Genomic DNA, 18,222 nt, shown 5'->3' on the forward strand with positions numbered 1-18,222 from the left:
ATTTGATGGAATGGAGATGAGTGATAAAAAAACTAACCATAATTTTTAGATCAAATTGCCAAAATATTTTCCTTGAATTTTGGAATTTGGTATATATGGGGAAAAAAGATCAGTGCAATCACATTGCTCTTTTCAAATGTGCTGCTGCACTTGAGCACCCACCGTCTTCTGTTGGGCCCCACAGTTGACAAGCTGTATGAGAAAGATGTTGGGTGCTCAGGTGCAGCAGCACATAAAAAATGTGCAATGTCATTTGCACCTGATCCTCAAGGCCACTTTTAGTGAGTGGTGATCTTGAAACTTTTGAAGCTACCTGGAGGGTATATCTGTCAGAATAATTATTTGTGTCAGTGGGTTGGGTTGTGGAAGGATATAGATTGTGTGGACCTCAAAACTTATCGCACTCACATTGTTTGAATAATGATATCGTGACCAATAAATGCGTTTGAGAAACAAGTCCATTAGTTCTGAAGCTTTCTACCCAATATCAATGTTGTTAAATTCGGTTAACTAGGCCACGAAAAACATAAGAATCGAAACTTTTGCCAATTGATAAGTTTTTGCCATCAGATTTAGAGATGGCAGTGGACCGGATCGGGGTGGGGGACAAGCTCTTCACCCCGCCCCGTTTCAAAATTTGGCTCTCCATCTCAGCACGGGCTTTGATTTTAACCTTCATCCTAGCCTCCATCCTTGTTTCATGTCCTCCATTTTGGGTTCAAACGGGACGAAGCCGGGTGGGTCCCTAGTCCACTGTCATCCCTAAAAGCATTTTAGTTATTTTACTAACAGGGATTGTGAACGGAGCAGGGCGGGGAAAAGCATAAGTCCATCCCCACTTTCATCCCTTCACGGATTTTGATTTAAACCTCCATCCCCACCTCCATATCCATTTCATGTCCTCCATCCCCGATCCAAATGAGGCAAGACGGTTTTTCTCTGGTCCATTGTCATCCCTAATTAGATTGCATGTGTCATATTTTTTTGAATTAATCACCCGAAGAAACCGAACCCGGCACGAAGACCTAGTTATGCTGGCTCAGCCTGCCATACCTACGATTGTCGTGCCTAAAACTCTGAGGATAAGACTCCTGTCCCGAGGCCTATGTAATGCATTGACTTGTGCAGAGAAGTGATGCCCATGAGAATTGAACCTTGACTGCCCGTCTAGCAGCCAAGGCTCCCCCACCCTACTTGGCCAAACCTCCTTAGGGCTAAACTAATATTTAAAATTAAATAATATTAAAAAAATTAATTAAAAAAAACTCATCTGGGCCGATTCGATCAGAATTTGCAAAGAAATTTAATGTCGGTTATGAGAATAGAAACCACTAACGATCGTATGACAAATGTCTTGCTGTCCAAGACTGTCAATATATTATGATATTTTCCAAATGTTATGATATTATACTTCACACAAATAAGCTTAATATAGGAAAAATATCTACGATATTTTGAAAATACTATAAAAAATTTATTTTAGTGGCTACCTAAATCGGTCAATATTATGTCATACTATATCTGCTCTGCAGGTGCTGCTGCTGATATTAACCTGATATTTTCACGATATTAATGAACGTTTGTTTCTCATGGGAGACGGTAGGTGAAGAATAAGGCGTAACATTGCTACTGAGATCTATGATCATGGTGATATAGATCATACTCTAGCCTCTCTCCTTCTCACATGAGAAAAACCAAAATTTTTAAAATATCATGATTTTCATGGACGATAAGTTGCCCTTCAAAAAAAGTTAATAGCTGTAAACTATGGTACCCACGGTCAAATGAATCCAACCCATGACCCACTTGGACCCGATCCATACTCTCTCTCTCTCTCTCTCTCTCTCTCTCTCTCTCTCTCTCTCTCTCTCTCTCTCTCTCTCTCTCTCTCTCGTGGAATCCTAACACTATAAAATATCAAAGCAGGTTATATGCCCCCCCCCTCCCAAAAATGCACTGTTTGCTACAGTGTGTGTTCGGGGGTCTGAATGAGTGCCACGTATATAAGCATGTGGGGCTCGTATCTCCGTGTGTGTCTGCATCACTTAGCATCGAAGTCCGGTGCGATTGCAAAGACTTAACTACACTTTTCCACCATTCTCACTATGAAACTATAGTTCAAGAAAAGGACAAAAATGCCCTCTATCTAGAAAAGCGAACACTATAAGAAAAACGTTAATTAGCGATGAAAAATTATGACATAAATAATATGTCGCAAATTTGTGACAGATTAGCTAGAGAAAACTAATCGTCTCTAAAATTGGAACTAATTGCGTAATTAGAGACGAAAAAATTCTGTCTCAAAATTTATCATTAATTAGCGACGGAAACATTCTATCTCAAACTCCGTCGCAACTTTGTGATGGATGAGCGACAGAATTTTTTCGTCGCTAAATTGTGGCGGTGTTTGAGACGAAATGTTTTTGTCGCTACTTTTTTATATAAATGGCCCATTTAGGGCACAAAATTCTCTCCTTCCCCTGCTCTCTCTCTCCTCTTCCACCGATCGCCCCCGCGCTGCTCGCCTTCTACGCCCCTGCTCTCCGGCGACCCACCATCCGACAACTCCCTCCCTCTCTCATGCAGCTCTCCCCCTCCCTCTGTGATTGCTCCCTGCCTGTCCAACCTACGAGCTCCGACCTACAGGTTGTCGGAGACCTCGCCGATCACCTCCTTTTCTTCTCCCTCGCTTGTTTCCCTTCTGTCGCCCCTTTACCTCGGGTGAGCCTTCTCTCCCGCTCGTCGTATTCCGACCACCCAACGCTGGCGACCCCCACTCCGCATTCGGCCCTCTCAGGTGATATCTTCCCCTCTCTCTGTTGTCTTCTTCTTCATCTTCTTTCTTCTCGTCTCTCTTCTCCTTCTCTGATTGTTTGCGACAGAGGGGAGGGCATCACTGCCCTCCCCCTCGCTTGCTCTGGGCCAGGCTCAGGCAAGCCCACCCCCCTCGCTTTCTACCTCTTCTCGTTTGACAGGGGAGGGGCTCGGCCCCTCCCTATTTTCTCTCTCTTTTGGCATCGATCGGAGGAAATTGGCCCTCCGGCCTCCCTTTTATCCTCCCCCCCCCCCCCTTTTCTTCATCATAACATTATTATGATTCTCTTTTAACTGGTAAAGATAATATTCGTAACATCATACGATAAAATGACTGCAAACCGTGAATATGTGATTTACAAAATAATTCGACCAAAGTTGTGCAATGTATTTTACATATCATTCCACATCAGTTTCTCATATGCACCATCTATTTTAACATTATATCTTGCATATTATGTTACATTCCATACATACTTAGCATGTACAAGCATAGTTCATGCATAGTTATAAAACTGGTTCATGTATGACCTTTAAATCTTTATATTTCATGCATATGTCATGTCCATGCATGTCATGCTAAGATCAAGAGTTATGTAACTGATCCAAATAACATTTTTATTTGTTAGAATATAGTTCATGGATGTAACAGTGGTCGAGCACCCAGTGGTCGAGCACGCAGTGGTCGAGCACGCAGTGGTCGAGCACCCAGTGGTCGAGCACCAAGTGAAGATCATGGGACAACATTAGGTAGATGTATTTGTGTTATATTTAAATATAAGCATTCATTATGTTTTTTGTTTATATGTTGATATAAAAATTGTTACTTGCTAATCATCTTTATAGAATCTCAGCTCAGTGATCGCCAGACTCAGATTTCATCTTCACGTACAACTTCGATAAGTATATTATTTAAATAATTATATACTTGATTAGTTTAAATATGCATTGTGTGAATTTCTAACTCATTGTTCTATAAATAATGGTTTGCCTGCACATGACCCACCTACACCAGCTACTCATACACATCACGAGTCAACGTTGGTTTATATGTATAGTTCCATAATGATTAAAGTTATTTACTCAACATGTAGATAGAATGTGTACATGGATTTTCTTATTTTTGTACAACAGTCTAAGATAGTCGTACGGATGCTGGGTCTTGTCAGTCTGACACACAATGACTCATTGAATAGTATATAATGATAGTCGACCGTAAGTATTTCATTGTCACTTGTCAAATACTTATCTTATAAATAGTGTATATCGATAGTCGATTGTTAATGTGTACCAATTCATATGCAACACGAGGTTCGAGCCACAAGAAGTGATTCACAAAATTAGGAAGTCACTAGTTCAGTATCTTCCAAGATCGGTCGCTCAATGAAAATAGACCTAAAGGAGGTATTGGACATATTATGGCCCTCATTCATAGTATACAATCATTTATCATAGTTAATGTGTTTCATATTTAATTTTTTGTTATAGTCATATGTACTAACTTTCTGAAATTATTTGTAGTCTTCGAATCACTTCGCGACTGCGAAGGAGGAGCAGGACGCGAGGCTAGTATGACAGAAGGTGGATGTTGTCGATTTGCCGACATGCTTCATAATATGAAGACTGTAGCAATAAAAGTAGCTGGTGGGATAGATGATCCACTGCAGTGGAAGGGCCATGACCCTTCTACTATCAGGACAGATTATTGGGATGCAATGTGCGACAAGTGGGTGAGTCATGGATTTCAAAACTGCTCAGCAAAGACTGCACAGAACCGAGCAAAGATGCTCAATGTTCATCTACATGTAGGTGGTTCTAGGACTTTTGGAAGCCACCAGAAGAAAATGGTAACTCATCAATATATATATATATATATATATATATATATATATATATATATATATATATATATATATATTATCAAATTTATAAGTATTTCTGCATACTTTCTAATTGATTTTTTTATCATCTAACCTTGTAGGAAGCCAAAAAATGAGGCCCTGTGCCTTACAAAGATGTGTTTGTTGAAACACATAAATGTAAGAGCACAGGAGAGTTTGTATCAGAAAAGGCGAAAGTGATAACGATATGTATTTATTATATTAATAAATATTATAATATATAAGTTACCATAAATTATATTATCATAAACATTTAATTCTTAATTCATACTATAATCATTACTTTGTAGGAGTCATACGAGCAGTAGATAGTATAGTGATATGGTGGTGACTCCACTCAGCATCCGCCTTTTGATCCTGCAGCATGGGTGACTGCAACCATTGAACCCAAAAAAGGTTGTGTGCTCGGGTTTGGGAGTAATATAAACAACATAACAGTCGTTGTCTCCTCCAGCCTAATATCTCACAAATCAGTAATATGTTACTATAACTGCAATTTGTGATACATTGCATATATTGAGTGAATGGACGATACCGGATGGGGTAGAGTCCCTTCCTCGCATCTGTGAACAAGCATTCTTGTCAACAGGTCGTACGACTGTAGCATATTTGTCATAAATTATATCGAAGATTAGGTGTATATTTTTCTAACTACGAAGTATGGTTTTTGTGCAACGATTCAACTACAGTATATATATAACAATTTGTATATGTGAAGGCTAGATGAGACAACGATTTTCACTAATTGTATAAACACTGAGCAACAGTGATTTACCTATAGTATCAAAATTATAGCTTTGTAGGCTAGATAAGACAACGATTTATACATGTGAATGATACATATTATAACAATTTATACATGTGAAAGATACATTATTAAACAAAATTCATACGTCATTCTTGTGTTCCATAGCTTTTTGGATGAAGCCATTTTCATGAACGGTGATTCACAAAAATATTAACAATTTTATTTTTGTGGCTCACGATTCATGAAAATGGATTCATCCAAAAACTTTTTCTTAATAAGACCATCCAGTGTATAAGCATATTCACCTCCTGCTTTGTTAAACTCTTAACAAATTCGACAATGTGGAAATTGGGTCATGCAAAGAGGCATAACAACTAACTTTATGGTAAGACTTAAACAAAATTCATGCATGATTATTGTATTTCATAGCTCGCTTTCGAATTGATTTGAGTCTGTCATGAAACAGAACAATATAAGACACTACATTAAGTTTCACAAGAAATGCAAACATCCTCCATAGATTGATTGCATACCAAAAGACTTGTAAAACTGAAGCTATCATTCCAGAAAAACTGATCGGGAGGATTGAAGATTTTAACATTATAGTGCACGTCTATGGGCTATTGGTGCATATTGGAAATTACACAAGTTAGATATTGATAAGCTGCACCTAATGTAATTTACATGGAAAGCAATATAATGTATTACATATCTGTTCATGAGAAGGGCTTGATTGCTTTTGCTTAGAGGTTGGTTGTTTCTTAGACCTTTTCTTGTCAACCAATTCTAGTGCACCATTTGTCCTCTGACAATTGTGATCAAAGACAAGTTTTCTTTTGATACTCTTCGCTAGGTGAATTTTTTCATCATAATCTACAATGTTTACTCCTGATTTGTTGAAGATGATACTTACGCTTCGACGCAACTTCTCATGAGTGTCAAGGGAAGCATGATTTTTACCTTCGTTGTTTGCTCTCATTTTCTTGGCCCAGTCTTCATGACCTGCAACGGACTGATGGTGAATTAATTATACATTTTCAAGTAAATCCCTTGGCACTTTTCTCATGCATACATAGGCTTCTTCACTTTTCGATGCCAAATCTGCAACATGCATAAGTGACCTACATAGTTGTTGATAATGGGAGGCTATATGGCATTTCTCATCAACACCAGATTGATTGTCATTATCTGTATCTAGCAGTTCAATATTTGTTTGTCTCATCTATCTTCACATTAAATATGACTCAAGTATTTCTTGTATCTTCTCTTGATTAAGTGCCTTTAATGCATGATGACATAAAATACTTTTGAATTCATATATTTTGTATATATATTCAATTATTCTGTTGTCAACATTATACATAACATGTGCTTCTTGCCTTTTCGGATGCTCTTTGCCCTCCTATACAATATGGTATTTGTGCATATTCTCGGTTTGCATGTGTCCTTCTATGTTGCAATTCATAACATGTATAACATTCTTCTTAATCCATTCAAATATAGTTAGTGTATATAGATCTGCAGGTCGCATCAATATTTTCATGCCCAAAGTTACAGGGCGTGTATTGAAGTATTTCACATCTTATTCAAGCTCATTTTGTCTAAGACCGTTTACAAATAATTCATATTATTCTATGAAGCAAAACATTGTTAAGCATGAATACAGGGTTTTCTTCAGTGTGACATGCATAGATTCAGCTCTTTGTGCGCTTATCATACCTGCACAAAAGTATTGTCTTTCATATGTCAATGCCCACTTCTCTTTTTCTGCATATAAATTTTGTAACCACACTCAGTCTTCAAAGTCGTACATCTGAATCATTTTCCCCCAATCAAATATAAAGGTGACCTCGTCTATGCTCTCAAGTACACACCTTGTAAACTTTTTGTCAAACCTTGTCTTCTGATTAAATATGTGTCTTATGTTTTTTGCTGCATTTTGAAAGATATGCCACAAACATAGGCGATGATATGCATTTGGCCATACATGAGACACTGCAGTCGTAATTGCGTGATCACCATTTATAAGTACAACTTCAGGTTGCTTCTTATTCATTGTCTATGTAAATACTATGAACAATCACTCAAAGCTTTCCTTAGTCTGATAATACAAAAAAGTGTCGCCTAATATACAACTCTGTGAGTGATGATTCACTTCGATAAACTCCGCAAATGACCATTGTTTAGTATTAATCTTCATAGTAGTATAAAAAATAAGCACATCATTAAAGCATTCATAATCAATTCTTGACTTTGAATCTGCCCAAAACATATTCACAACATATCCATTTTTATACAGTTGCATTATACTAAAGAAACCAGGGACAATGTTTGATTTCTTCTGTAAGTAATCAACCAAAGAACATATTTCTCCATTCTTCATATTATCTGTCATCTTCTTTCTCAAGTGGTTTCTTAGATCTATAGGTGTGAATGACACATTTTCGCAACCACCATCTATATGCGTGCACAAATTGTATATCTTCCTTAGTGCAATGTCGGTGCTATCAGCTATTTCAGCATGTGCTTCAGTTACTTTACGATGTGACCTTAACATAGAAGTCATAAATGAAGTTGTTAAATCATGGTTATGATCACTAATTAAAGTACGAACTACATATTTCTCATTCAGAAGTCTTCTTAACACCATTCTCGTTGGACATCCACATCTTGAATCTGGCTTGCTCCTTGTTGGATTTTCACTTGACTTCTTCCAACCTTCCTTAGAACAAACATATGTCTTTCTCACCACGACACCCTCTGTATTTTTTGACCAAGAATACCTTCTAACACTGAAGCCAAGTTTTAAGGCATAATCATTGTAAAATTTATATGCAGCTTCTTCATTATTAAACTACATTCCTTCTACGAGAATAAAGTCAAGTGTACTATCATGTTCATTCTTAGTGCATGCACCTTTATCAAGTGTACTGTCATGATCATCTACCTCATTATCGAATTGCATTTCTTTTACTTGAACATTCAAGTTAAGAGTGAGTCCAATGCATGCACTCTTCTTACCATGTACATCATTAGTGTACATGTTCACTTCTCCATAATTTTCCAAAGATTGAGATAGATCATCTTCACTGCAACCAAGTGATAAGCTCACCACTGTCATAAGCAAGATATCATTTTGCGTTAAACGGATATCGATAAGGTTAAGCAAATCAAAGAAATGATTGAATGAATCACAATATAAAAGCCACAACGATTTGTTATTTGCTTATACTATACATCAAGTTGTTACTTACCATGCCAATAAAAGAAACGATTTATCGTATATGTGTGTTGACGGTAGCGATTCAAGTGACGGCGATTTAATTATATCTACGATACTATGAAGCGATTTTAATAGAAATCGCTAAATGAGCAGTGATTTGAATACAAAAATCATCACCGCGAGTGCGCAATAATATATTTTCGCACGCACATGTTTTAAATTTTTTTCTACAATATCTTACAAATCGATACTAAAAAACACATAATATGTTACAAATCGATACTAGAAAATACATAATATCTTACAAATCGATATACATATCACATAATATATTACAAATCGATACGACAATTCAGCATAATAGCTAACAAATTGACACTATAAAATACATAATATCTTACAAATCGATATACATATCGCAAAATATATTATAAATCAATACAGAAATTCAACATAATAGCTTACAAATCGACACTACAAAACACATAATTTCTTACAAATCGATATACATATCACAAAATATATTTCAAATCGATACAAAAATTCAGCATAATAGCTTATAAATCGATATTAACAAACAAAACAATATCTCACAAATCGGTAGTATGTTATTATAACCGCAATTTGCGATACATTGCATATACTGAGTGAATGAACGATATCGGATGGGGTAAAGATCCTTCCTTGCATCTGTAAACAAACATTCTTGTCAACAGGTTTCAGCATACATATATCTTTAATTTTTCAATCGTCGAAAAGACAAGATCCACCTGCAATAACAAAACAATGCCTTAATGGCACTCACAGTGACATACGTTCTTCAACAATAGCATGATGATATGAAAAGGTACTCACGATGCTTTAATGACATTTGTTAGAATGTTTGTGTGTCATTGTTTTTTTTATATTGCCTAACGAAAACGAAAAAGAAGATAAGACTGTAAAAAGAGATGGCCGACAAATGCCCTTATGACGTTCACCAATGATCAAACCAGTCGATCAATTTATAGTTATCTTCATAAGGTAGAAACAATCTCGAGAATATTTTGTAACACAAGGCAAGAATGAAAAGGCGACAATGTGTTGTAAATTTGGACTCGAGATGACGATAAATATTGCTTCGACGACAATAGATGATGATAAAAAATGTATCATCAAAGAAAGGTCATGTTACCGCATATAGCGCAAAAGATTATTGCTTAGGAGGAAAACTAAACATTTCAACATCATCCCCGACTTTACGAATGAAAAGCATTTTTATCCTTTTGGAGAACCGTCGTTTCATGAGAAAATAGCAAGAAAGAATAATTAAATCTTTGCAACAGCACCGATGCTGATACGAACGGGGCCGAACACTCAACACCCTCCCATAAAATATGGGCGCCTCTCTCTCCCTCTCTTCTCTCGAGAGAAGAGCGTGGCTGCTGCTGCTTTTGCTGCTTCTTCTCTCTCCGACGATCGTCAATGGCGCCGACGGATCCAGAGAAGAACGAGCCCGAGGAGGAGGTTGCAGAGGCCGCCGGAGACGACGAGGACACCGGAGCAGTCGTGGCGCCGATTGTCAAGCTCGAAGAAGTCGCCGTCACCACTGGCGAGGAGGAGGAAGGCGTCCTTCTCGATCTGTAAGTAATGAGAGAGAGAGAGGGAGAGCTCTCCCATCCGATCCTTGTTTTTTGTTTTTAAGGGTTAGGGTTTTGGTCCGATGTGGTTGCTTTCTCAGGAAGGCGAAGCTTTACCGGTTCGACAAGGAAGGGAACCAATGGAAGGAGCGAGGCGCCGGGAACGTGAAGATCCTCAAGCATAATTTGAGCGGGAAGGTCCGGATTGTTATGCGGCAGGCGAAGACCCTGAAGATTTGCGCCAATCATCTCGGTACGGTTCGATTTGTTTGTTCAGCCTCTGGCTTTGATCTCTGTTTCGTTAGATCTGGTGCAATTTAGGGTTGGGTTTCGATGGTGTAATTTGTTGATGATGGAAGTTTTCGGTTTGCAGTTCTGCCGTCGATTTCAATCCAAGAGCACGCCGGGAACGATAAGTCTTGCGCGTGGCACGCAACTGACTTTGCCGATGGTGAATTGAAGCACGAGCTCTTCTGCATCCGGTTCGGAGGTGTCGAGAGTGAGTGTCGTTTTTAGAGTACCCTTATTTGCCTTTTTTAGTTTGTTTGGTTATCCTTTTGGTTTCCGTTGCTTGTTTTTTGTATCTCTGTTATTCTTTTCTTGATGTAGTTCGCAATGGTAAGACGTTTTCTAAAACGTGGTTTTGTATTTTGATGGAAATTTTACATTACATGCTGAATTCTGCTTTGGGGGAGTTCATTAATGTGTTTTTTAGATTTTTCTTTTGCTTACATGTGGTTTTGTTTCTTTGGAGTCTTCACCGGTTTGTTGAGTATGGGTGATTACTATCGTTCTTTGGAGATCATAAAAGGAGTAATGATTGCTGTTTCCATGTGGCATTGCGCCATTTCCAATAATCATACTTGCTTGGTGCATCTAACCATGACATTTGAGGCCTTGTCTTGTTTCAAGTTACCTTATTTGGGATTAATGCCTCAGACTTTTTTTTCCTCTCTTCTTTTCTTCTTCATTGGGCTTTTGGCCTAGCCTTTCTAGCACTTCCAGGGTTGTCAATACCCATTCCCTGACTGCATAAAGAAAAAAAGAAAGAAAAAATGACAGAAAAAAAGAAAATGAACCATAATACTCATTCATAGTGAAAATATTCTCGTATGGCATCTTTTAAGCAATCCTGGTACCAACATTTATGTATGTCTGCCCATTTATATTGTGGATAATGGCGTAAAGACTAAGTTGAATGATAAGTTGTAGCTAAAGCCATTAAGAGCTATTTTGAACTGAAGCCTGCTTCCAATGAGTCAGGTAATTATGCCGAAGACAAAGTCAGCCAGTTCAGCCATCTAATTAGAATCATCCAGTGTAAGCTTAATTCATCCTAGAATTCTTTTTCATGGTTGTAATCATATTTGTGAAGAAATCCTACTGCTCTGGAACAAAACCCTTCACTGGGGTTTGCTCACAAATTCCCTACGGCTCATGGTTACATCTTCTCCATGTAAGAGCAATCGCTTTCATTCTTTGATTGGAGTTTCTTCAAATCCGCTGAACTAAGTGTCTCTCGGGGATGAGAATGGAAATAGTGGAAGCATTTACTTAAATTTGTATGAATTTGGTATTCTCTTTATTGGTTTCTTACTTAGTTGTCCATTTATTATTTTTGTTATTTTGTTATTTAAACTATAAAGGTTTCCCTTAAACCTTCATGACTATATGCTGTTTAACTTTATGATTTTATTTCTATGTAATACTGTTAATATTGAATTAAACGATATAAATAGAATATTTATGAGACAAAAATATCTATAATGGGAGTGACTCAAAATCATCTGTGCTATGAAAGGAAATGACTGAAGTTTACTGATTCATCTGAATTTGTTCAGATGTATGTTCATCTAGGGAGGAATCTCAGGAATATTTTCTTGTTGTCATTATTTTGAATCACTTGGTCTTGTGTATAGAAGAAAAAAATATAAAGATAATTGAGATGTGAAATTGCATATTCAGATCTGTGATGATCTTGGTTGTTAAAGGTAGCGAGGTGACCTAGGCGCAGCCCCACGGCCTAAGCTTTTGAGTTTGGGTGGCGGGGCCTTTTTCTACCATTTAGGTGCCGCCTAGCTCACCTAGGCTGTTACTGTCTAGGCCTTAAACTCATTTGTGTCTTTTCTTAAAGCTAAGTTGACCGCTTGGTCAACCGTGTCAAAGGAGGAAATAAAAGGGTTTGAGGTTCACCCTTTTTGTTGTTGCAGCAAGAAGAAGAAGGAGAACGAGGTACGCTCCCCCCCCCCCCCCCCCCCCCCCCTCTCTCTCTCAGTCTCTCGGTTTCTCAGTCACTCTCCCTTCCCCACCTCTTTCTCAATTTTTCCTATTTTCCCTTCTCACTGTTTTTTTCTTCTCTCTTTTTCTCCTTTTGTTCTTCTTCCTGTTTTTTCCTTCTTCTCATATCTTTTTTTCCTTTTTCTTCTTCCTCCTTCTCTTTTCCTTTTTTCTTCTTTTTGTTGCTGTTTTTCCTTCTTCCTCCTCTCTCTTGGTCTTCCTGTATTTTCCATTCTTGTGTTTCAGTTATATTATATATTCTGTGTTTGTGTGTTTCATATATATGTGTGTGTGTGTGTGTGTGTGTGTGTGTGTGTGTGTGTGTGTGTGTGTGTGTGTGTGATTCATATATAATCTGTTTGACTGTTTCTGAGTATATAACTTATATTTCTGGTTGACTGTTTTTGAGTTGTATTTCTGAGTGTGTGTAATTCATATATGATTTGTTTGACTGTTCTTTTTCACAGTTCACACTTTACATGCACCCACACACACTTTTTCAGTTATTATATGATGTATATTATATATATTCTGTGTTTCTGTGTTTCATTTATATATATATATATATATATATATATATATATATATAATTCATATATAATCTGTTTGACTGTTTCTGGGTTATGTTTCTGAGTTATATATGTCCGTGTATCCAGATTTTGTGTTCATTTCTTCTTATTTGTCTATTGATTATATTATGTCTAGTGTTGTTAATTTTTTTGTATACATGATTTTATTTTTTGTATATTGTTCATTCACATTGTTAGTTGTATGGTCTGTTTATTGATTCATTCAATTGTTCATTTATTCTTATTTTTTTTATTTGGTTATTTAATATAATTGCTTTATAGTGTTCGACAGCATGTGTTTTGTCTATTGGTTATTGTTGATTGATTTTATGTTGTATACATGTTTTTTATTAATTTTAGCAGTTTGTTTACATATGCTGTGCATTTTTTTTTAATTGGGATACCGACTAGTCTGCCTAGTCCTGCCTAGGCTCTGCCTAGTCTTTTTAGGGGCTCACTGCCGCATTTGACAACTAAGGTGATGACATTGTGAAATTCTATCTAATTGACCTAGTTGATCTGAGAAATTGGTGCAAGATAAAAACGTAGTTGTCTGCAGCTAATTTTTCACATATTAGTAGCTTTGATGATGATAATGAGACAGACTCAAAAAATGTTAAGTACTATATCCTAGCTATCTATCAATTTTGTCATAGGGGTGGCCCCACACCATCCGACTCATAATCCTGTCACGCTTTTGTGAACAGTTTTGGTTGGCAACTTCTCACTCCATGAATTTCTTTCGATAAAAGTTTTTCTTTTTGGTCTTCAAAAGGGGAAGATAACATTATGAGTATGAGCTACATTCTTTGCATTGTGGTTCTGGAGCAATAAATGCAAAAGTACAGGCTGCATAGGAGTGTATTTTAGTGTCCCATGCTGAAAAAAAGTAGTTACAGCATTCAAGATTTCATGATCTTGTGTTAGTCTATTTCCATACGAAAACCTGGTTGATCAGATTGAATTGTCTGGGCATCAACAGCCCCACAAACCAGTCTTAAAAAATGGTTTCAGTGTCTAAATAAGTGGCAAGAAATAAATAGACATGCCCTCCTAGGTAAGTGGCAAAAACCAAACTAATGTGCATGGCTTTTAGTGGATGCTAACATAGCACTGGTAATCGAGCTGAATGAGCCGAGCTTGAAGTGTTAAAGCTTGGCTCATTCTTGTGGCACCTTGATCCAAGTTCCAGCTCATAATGAGTCCAAGCTAAATGAGCCAAGCTCGAGCTGAAGTAATAGGATTGCGAAAAATAATTTGTTTGAGAGCTTGTAGCGATAAGATTTATCTCTAGACCTATTGCTTGCAAACCAAATGCTTCAATATTTTGTTCTACACTATATTATTTGATGTAAAATATATCCAAAATATATTTATTTACTACTTAATGAACTCATATGAGCTGATTCGATCCAAATGCCTTTTGTTCATGTTCTGCTTGCTGAGCCTATTTTACAAGTTTGAATGAGCTCTTTATGAGCCAAACACGAGAAAAAACACGAGTGGCTCAGCTTGTTTCCTGCCCTAATGGAAACAAGTTCACAGAAGTTTTTTGCTCTGAACAAGTTTTGACCACATGAGAGTTTGTTGCATTAATTGCCAACATGACGAACAATTTAATTAACTAAAGAAAATGCAAAGTTCATCTATCAGTTGTGCTTTGAGAACACAATGAATCTTTTTGAAGCTCTGCCCCACTCATTGAGAGGCTATAACTGCAAAGCGAGCCTGCACAATATGCGTAATCAAGTGTGAGCTGTGATTAATGAAAATTCATGTGGGCATTTAAAGGATAAAGAGGCTCTTCAGCTTTGATGTCAATCACTGCATGTTTTTTTCATCTTCTCTTCAAGAGCTGCTCATTTTCTTTGTTAATTTAGTCTCATGCAGTTATCTTGAATTATCAAATGGGGGATGCAATCAGTATATGTGCTTGAGGCCTTAATTCATTTTTCCATTGAAGAGCAATACCCCTGACTTCATTTTGAATTTTCTTTTTCCTTCGGTAAGTATGGAATCATTTTGACAAATTGTTTCTTTCTTACTCGTGTAGACTGCAAGAAGTTCATGGAAATGATTCAAGATATCGCCGAATCCCTGGGTAAATAGGGGGTAGAGAATAAGGATGCTGCAGCGACTGCTGATCTTCTTGATAAATTGTCTGTTGGAGGCAAAAAGGATGGAGAATCCAGCAGTAGCAGTACACAAGAAAGCAAGAGCAAACCGGTTGAACCAGTCGAGTTAAAGAAAACTGATACAGAGGGACCAACTAAGGAGTAAACAAGGGAAGGAAGGTACTGTTGGTTGCTGTGGTTTGATAGCCTGCATATTTTTATCTTTGTGAATGCTGGCATTACAGAATTGGACTGGAATCCGTTGAACAAAGTCGGGGTGCGTCCGTCAGGTCAGTCCAAGGACAGAGTCTTTATATTGCATTGTGGATCTGAGGTTTGTGGCTTTTTTTGTGTATGAGTTTCTAGGATCTCTCTGGTTCCTTTATGTTTTGCAGGAATTGTAGTTTTGTATACTTGCCTCTCGAGATTGAGTTTTGTGGTGTTGATATACTCGTCAATATGTTTTATTATTTTACAAGATCATTGATTCAAAAGGCAAGGTAAAAGTTTAGATTGGTTGCCTCCTATGCTTGTAGTTGCTTGTTTTTGTGGTTAGGCATCTTTCAACATATCTGATGTTAAGGTGCCTCTTGGTGAGTTTTGCTCTGTTTGATGTGAATCTTGCATTGGTTGATGGGTTGCGAGTCAGCCTTGATTGACCACTCGAGCAGTGGGGGTTAACAGGCTGGAAACATCTCCAAATAGATCTTCATTTAACTCTGTCCAGCTGGTTACGTGCATGAGCAACCTGATCAGCGGTCCATCTCAAGGTGGAAGCCCTTGGTGTTGCGATCCTTGGGCATTCATCTTGAGATTTACTTTTGATCATGTTGCTGTTGCACGGAGCAATTCAGGCATAATTTTTGTTGCACACATGCATACGTGACTTGGTTGTGTATGAGGCATTCATGCGTTTTAGGCTAATGTTTGGGAGCCTTGAATCGGAGGTTGTGTTGTGGTTTCCACCATGCTCTCAGTCTCTTGCTGTTTGGGCGTTGCTGAAACAATGCATTGGGAATGGTGTTGTCCACCCCAACACCACACTTCAACACCATTCACGGGAGAATATTTTTGGCAACTCCATCTTTCAACATCACAGGCAAAACAATATTTTGGCAACGCACTGAAACCGTGTTTCCATCCCATTGCAAGGCTTCCAAGCTTAGCCTTATAGTTCTTGGTTGCTAAACATCACCTTTGTTCTCTTTGAGTCGTCAGGTTTTAAGCCTTAGATGTGGGTGATATCTCGCAAAACAAATCTCTGATGTTCTGGAAGATTCTTTGGGGGAATGTTAAAATCGAGCTATGAAATAGTGACAGTTTCTAGTGGCTCTTCGCAGAGCTTGAAGCGCTCAAACAGGCGTGCAGGACATGGAGAGAAATTACTTCTTTTGGCCGGCAAGTGGCTTTGTTTTCAACCTCACCACACACTTTGGTCTGAAAGTTCACAACTAAGCTGTCACCAAGCATATGCTTAGAATTTGAACATCTTAATGAAACAGATTATGGGTCATGTGTATGGGTGTCAACGGGTCGGACCCCAGTAAAATAGGTGGGTCCAAACTTGGGTCTGATTAAGTGAAAGTTTTTTATATTAAAAATTTGTGAATCTTAATTGGAACTTGGGTCCGACCTGGGTTTTTTGGTATAAAATTTTATAAATCATACCCAACCTGTTTAACATTTGGAGTCTGACCCAGATAATTACTCAGACCCTTTTCTTTGTAATCAAATCCTGACCGTATTGGATTGGGTTTGGGTCCCAGTTACGTGAGCCGGACATGACAAGGAAAGAAACTGAATACACGCTAGAATCTTAACACACGTTTTTGTGGGTGTGTACTCCCACGTGTTGGGCCCCTCTTTTCTAAGAGACAAGCCCTATTGGTGGCTATAAAACTAGTCAGTTTAAACCACCCAGTGGGGGTTTGAACTTGCAACGTCCCATGGCATGATGACTTGCACAAACTGCTCCTACCAAATCCAGAGCCGTTGATGGTGTGTCTATATATATATAGAGAGAGAGTAGCTGGGGATACCTGTTTGATGGGTTTTCAGGTTTTTTTGTTTTATTTTTAAATTATGAGATGTGATCTATGTACTTGATTTTATAGGATCGAAGTGTTCCATACTGACACATGAGTGAGTTTTTATAAGGTTCAAAAAATCAAAATCTTTGTAAATTTTTTAGTCTCTAAATATCATTTTTTTTCATTGAAAACACGTGATCCAGGTGTGGATTATTCATAAATTAACCATGCCCAACATATTTATAAGGTCGAAACTGCAAAAACAACACTGAAAGAGCATAAAAACCCATCAAACACGTATTACAAACACCTAATGTTCAAGCACCTATGCTCTACTCTCTCTCCCTATATATATATATATATATATATATATATATATATATATATATATATATATATATATATATATATATATATATATATATATATATATATAGAGATAAAGATACATAGATAAAGAGAGAGAGAAGTACCTGACAACTTATATGTATTAAGTTTCACTAGGTCCATTACGATTATAAGGTAAGTTTTGGAGGGCTATAAAACTTGGATGACCAACACCTCTTTTCTTGCTAATACTAAGTTAAAACTTGGGTTTTAATGAAATTAACCTCACCCACTTCATTATTCTTATTTTTTCACTCCAACAAATATTCCTCTCTAAAAACCTTCTCTCTCTCTCTCTCTTTGGACTAGCTTCTAACTTTGCTTAACTACCGCTCTGCTTTCCGTATGCAAGTTGTGGACATGAAAGAGGAAGATTTGAGCTGCATTTACAATCTACTACCATTCTCCATAAGGTTAATATCAAATGTGCTGCCCAGCGGGCTTTACACACCTGACTAGGTTGGTCAGCTTAAGACATTCTAAGTTGAAGGACATCGTTTGTTTGATACCTGAGATGTCATCTAGGGATGAAAGTGGACC

General features: G+C 37.5%; 1 protein-coding gene across 1 annotated transcript; it reads left to right on the top strand.

Moving 5' to 3' along the window:
• Window positions 1–10,095: 10,095 nt before the first annotated feature.
• Window positions 10,096–15,753, top strand: LOC149838181 (ran-binding protein 1 homolog c-like). The gene is made up of 4 exons (XM_090006436.1): window positions 10,096–10,308; window positions 10,407–10,558; window positions 10,679–10,804; window positions 15,205–15,753. Exons 1-4 carry the CDS (start codon window positions 10,151–10,153, stop codon window positions 15,258–15,260), a joined length of 492 nt encoding a protein of 163 aa, XP_089862562.1. The 5' UTR covers window positions 10,096–10,150; the 3' UTR covers window positions 15,261–15,753.
• Window positions 15,754–18,222: the final 2,469 nt, after the last annotated feature.

The sequence above is a fragment of the Nuphar pumila genome, chromosome 5 (assembly GCF_984573655.1).
Source record: "Nuphar pumila chromosome 5, dmNupPumi1.hap1.1, whole genome shotgun sequence".
In the NCBI taxonomy this organism is placed as follows: Eukaryota; Viridiplantae; Streptophyta; class Magnoliopsida; order Nymphaeales; family Nymphaeaceae; genus Nuphar; species Nuphar pumila.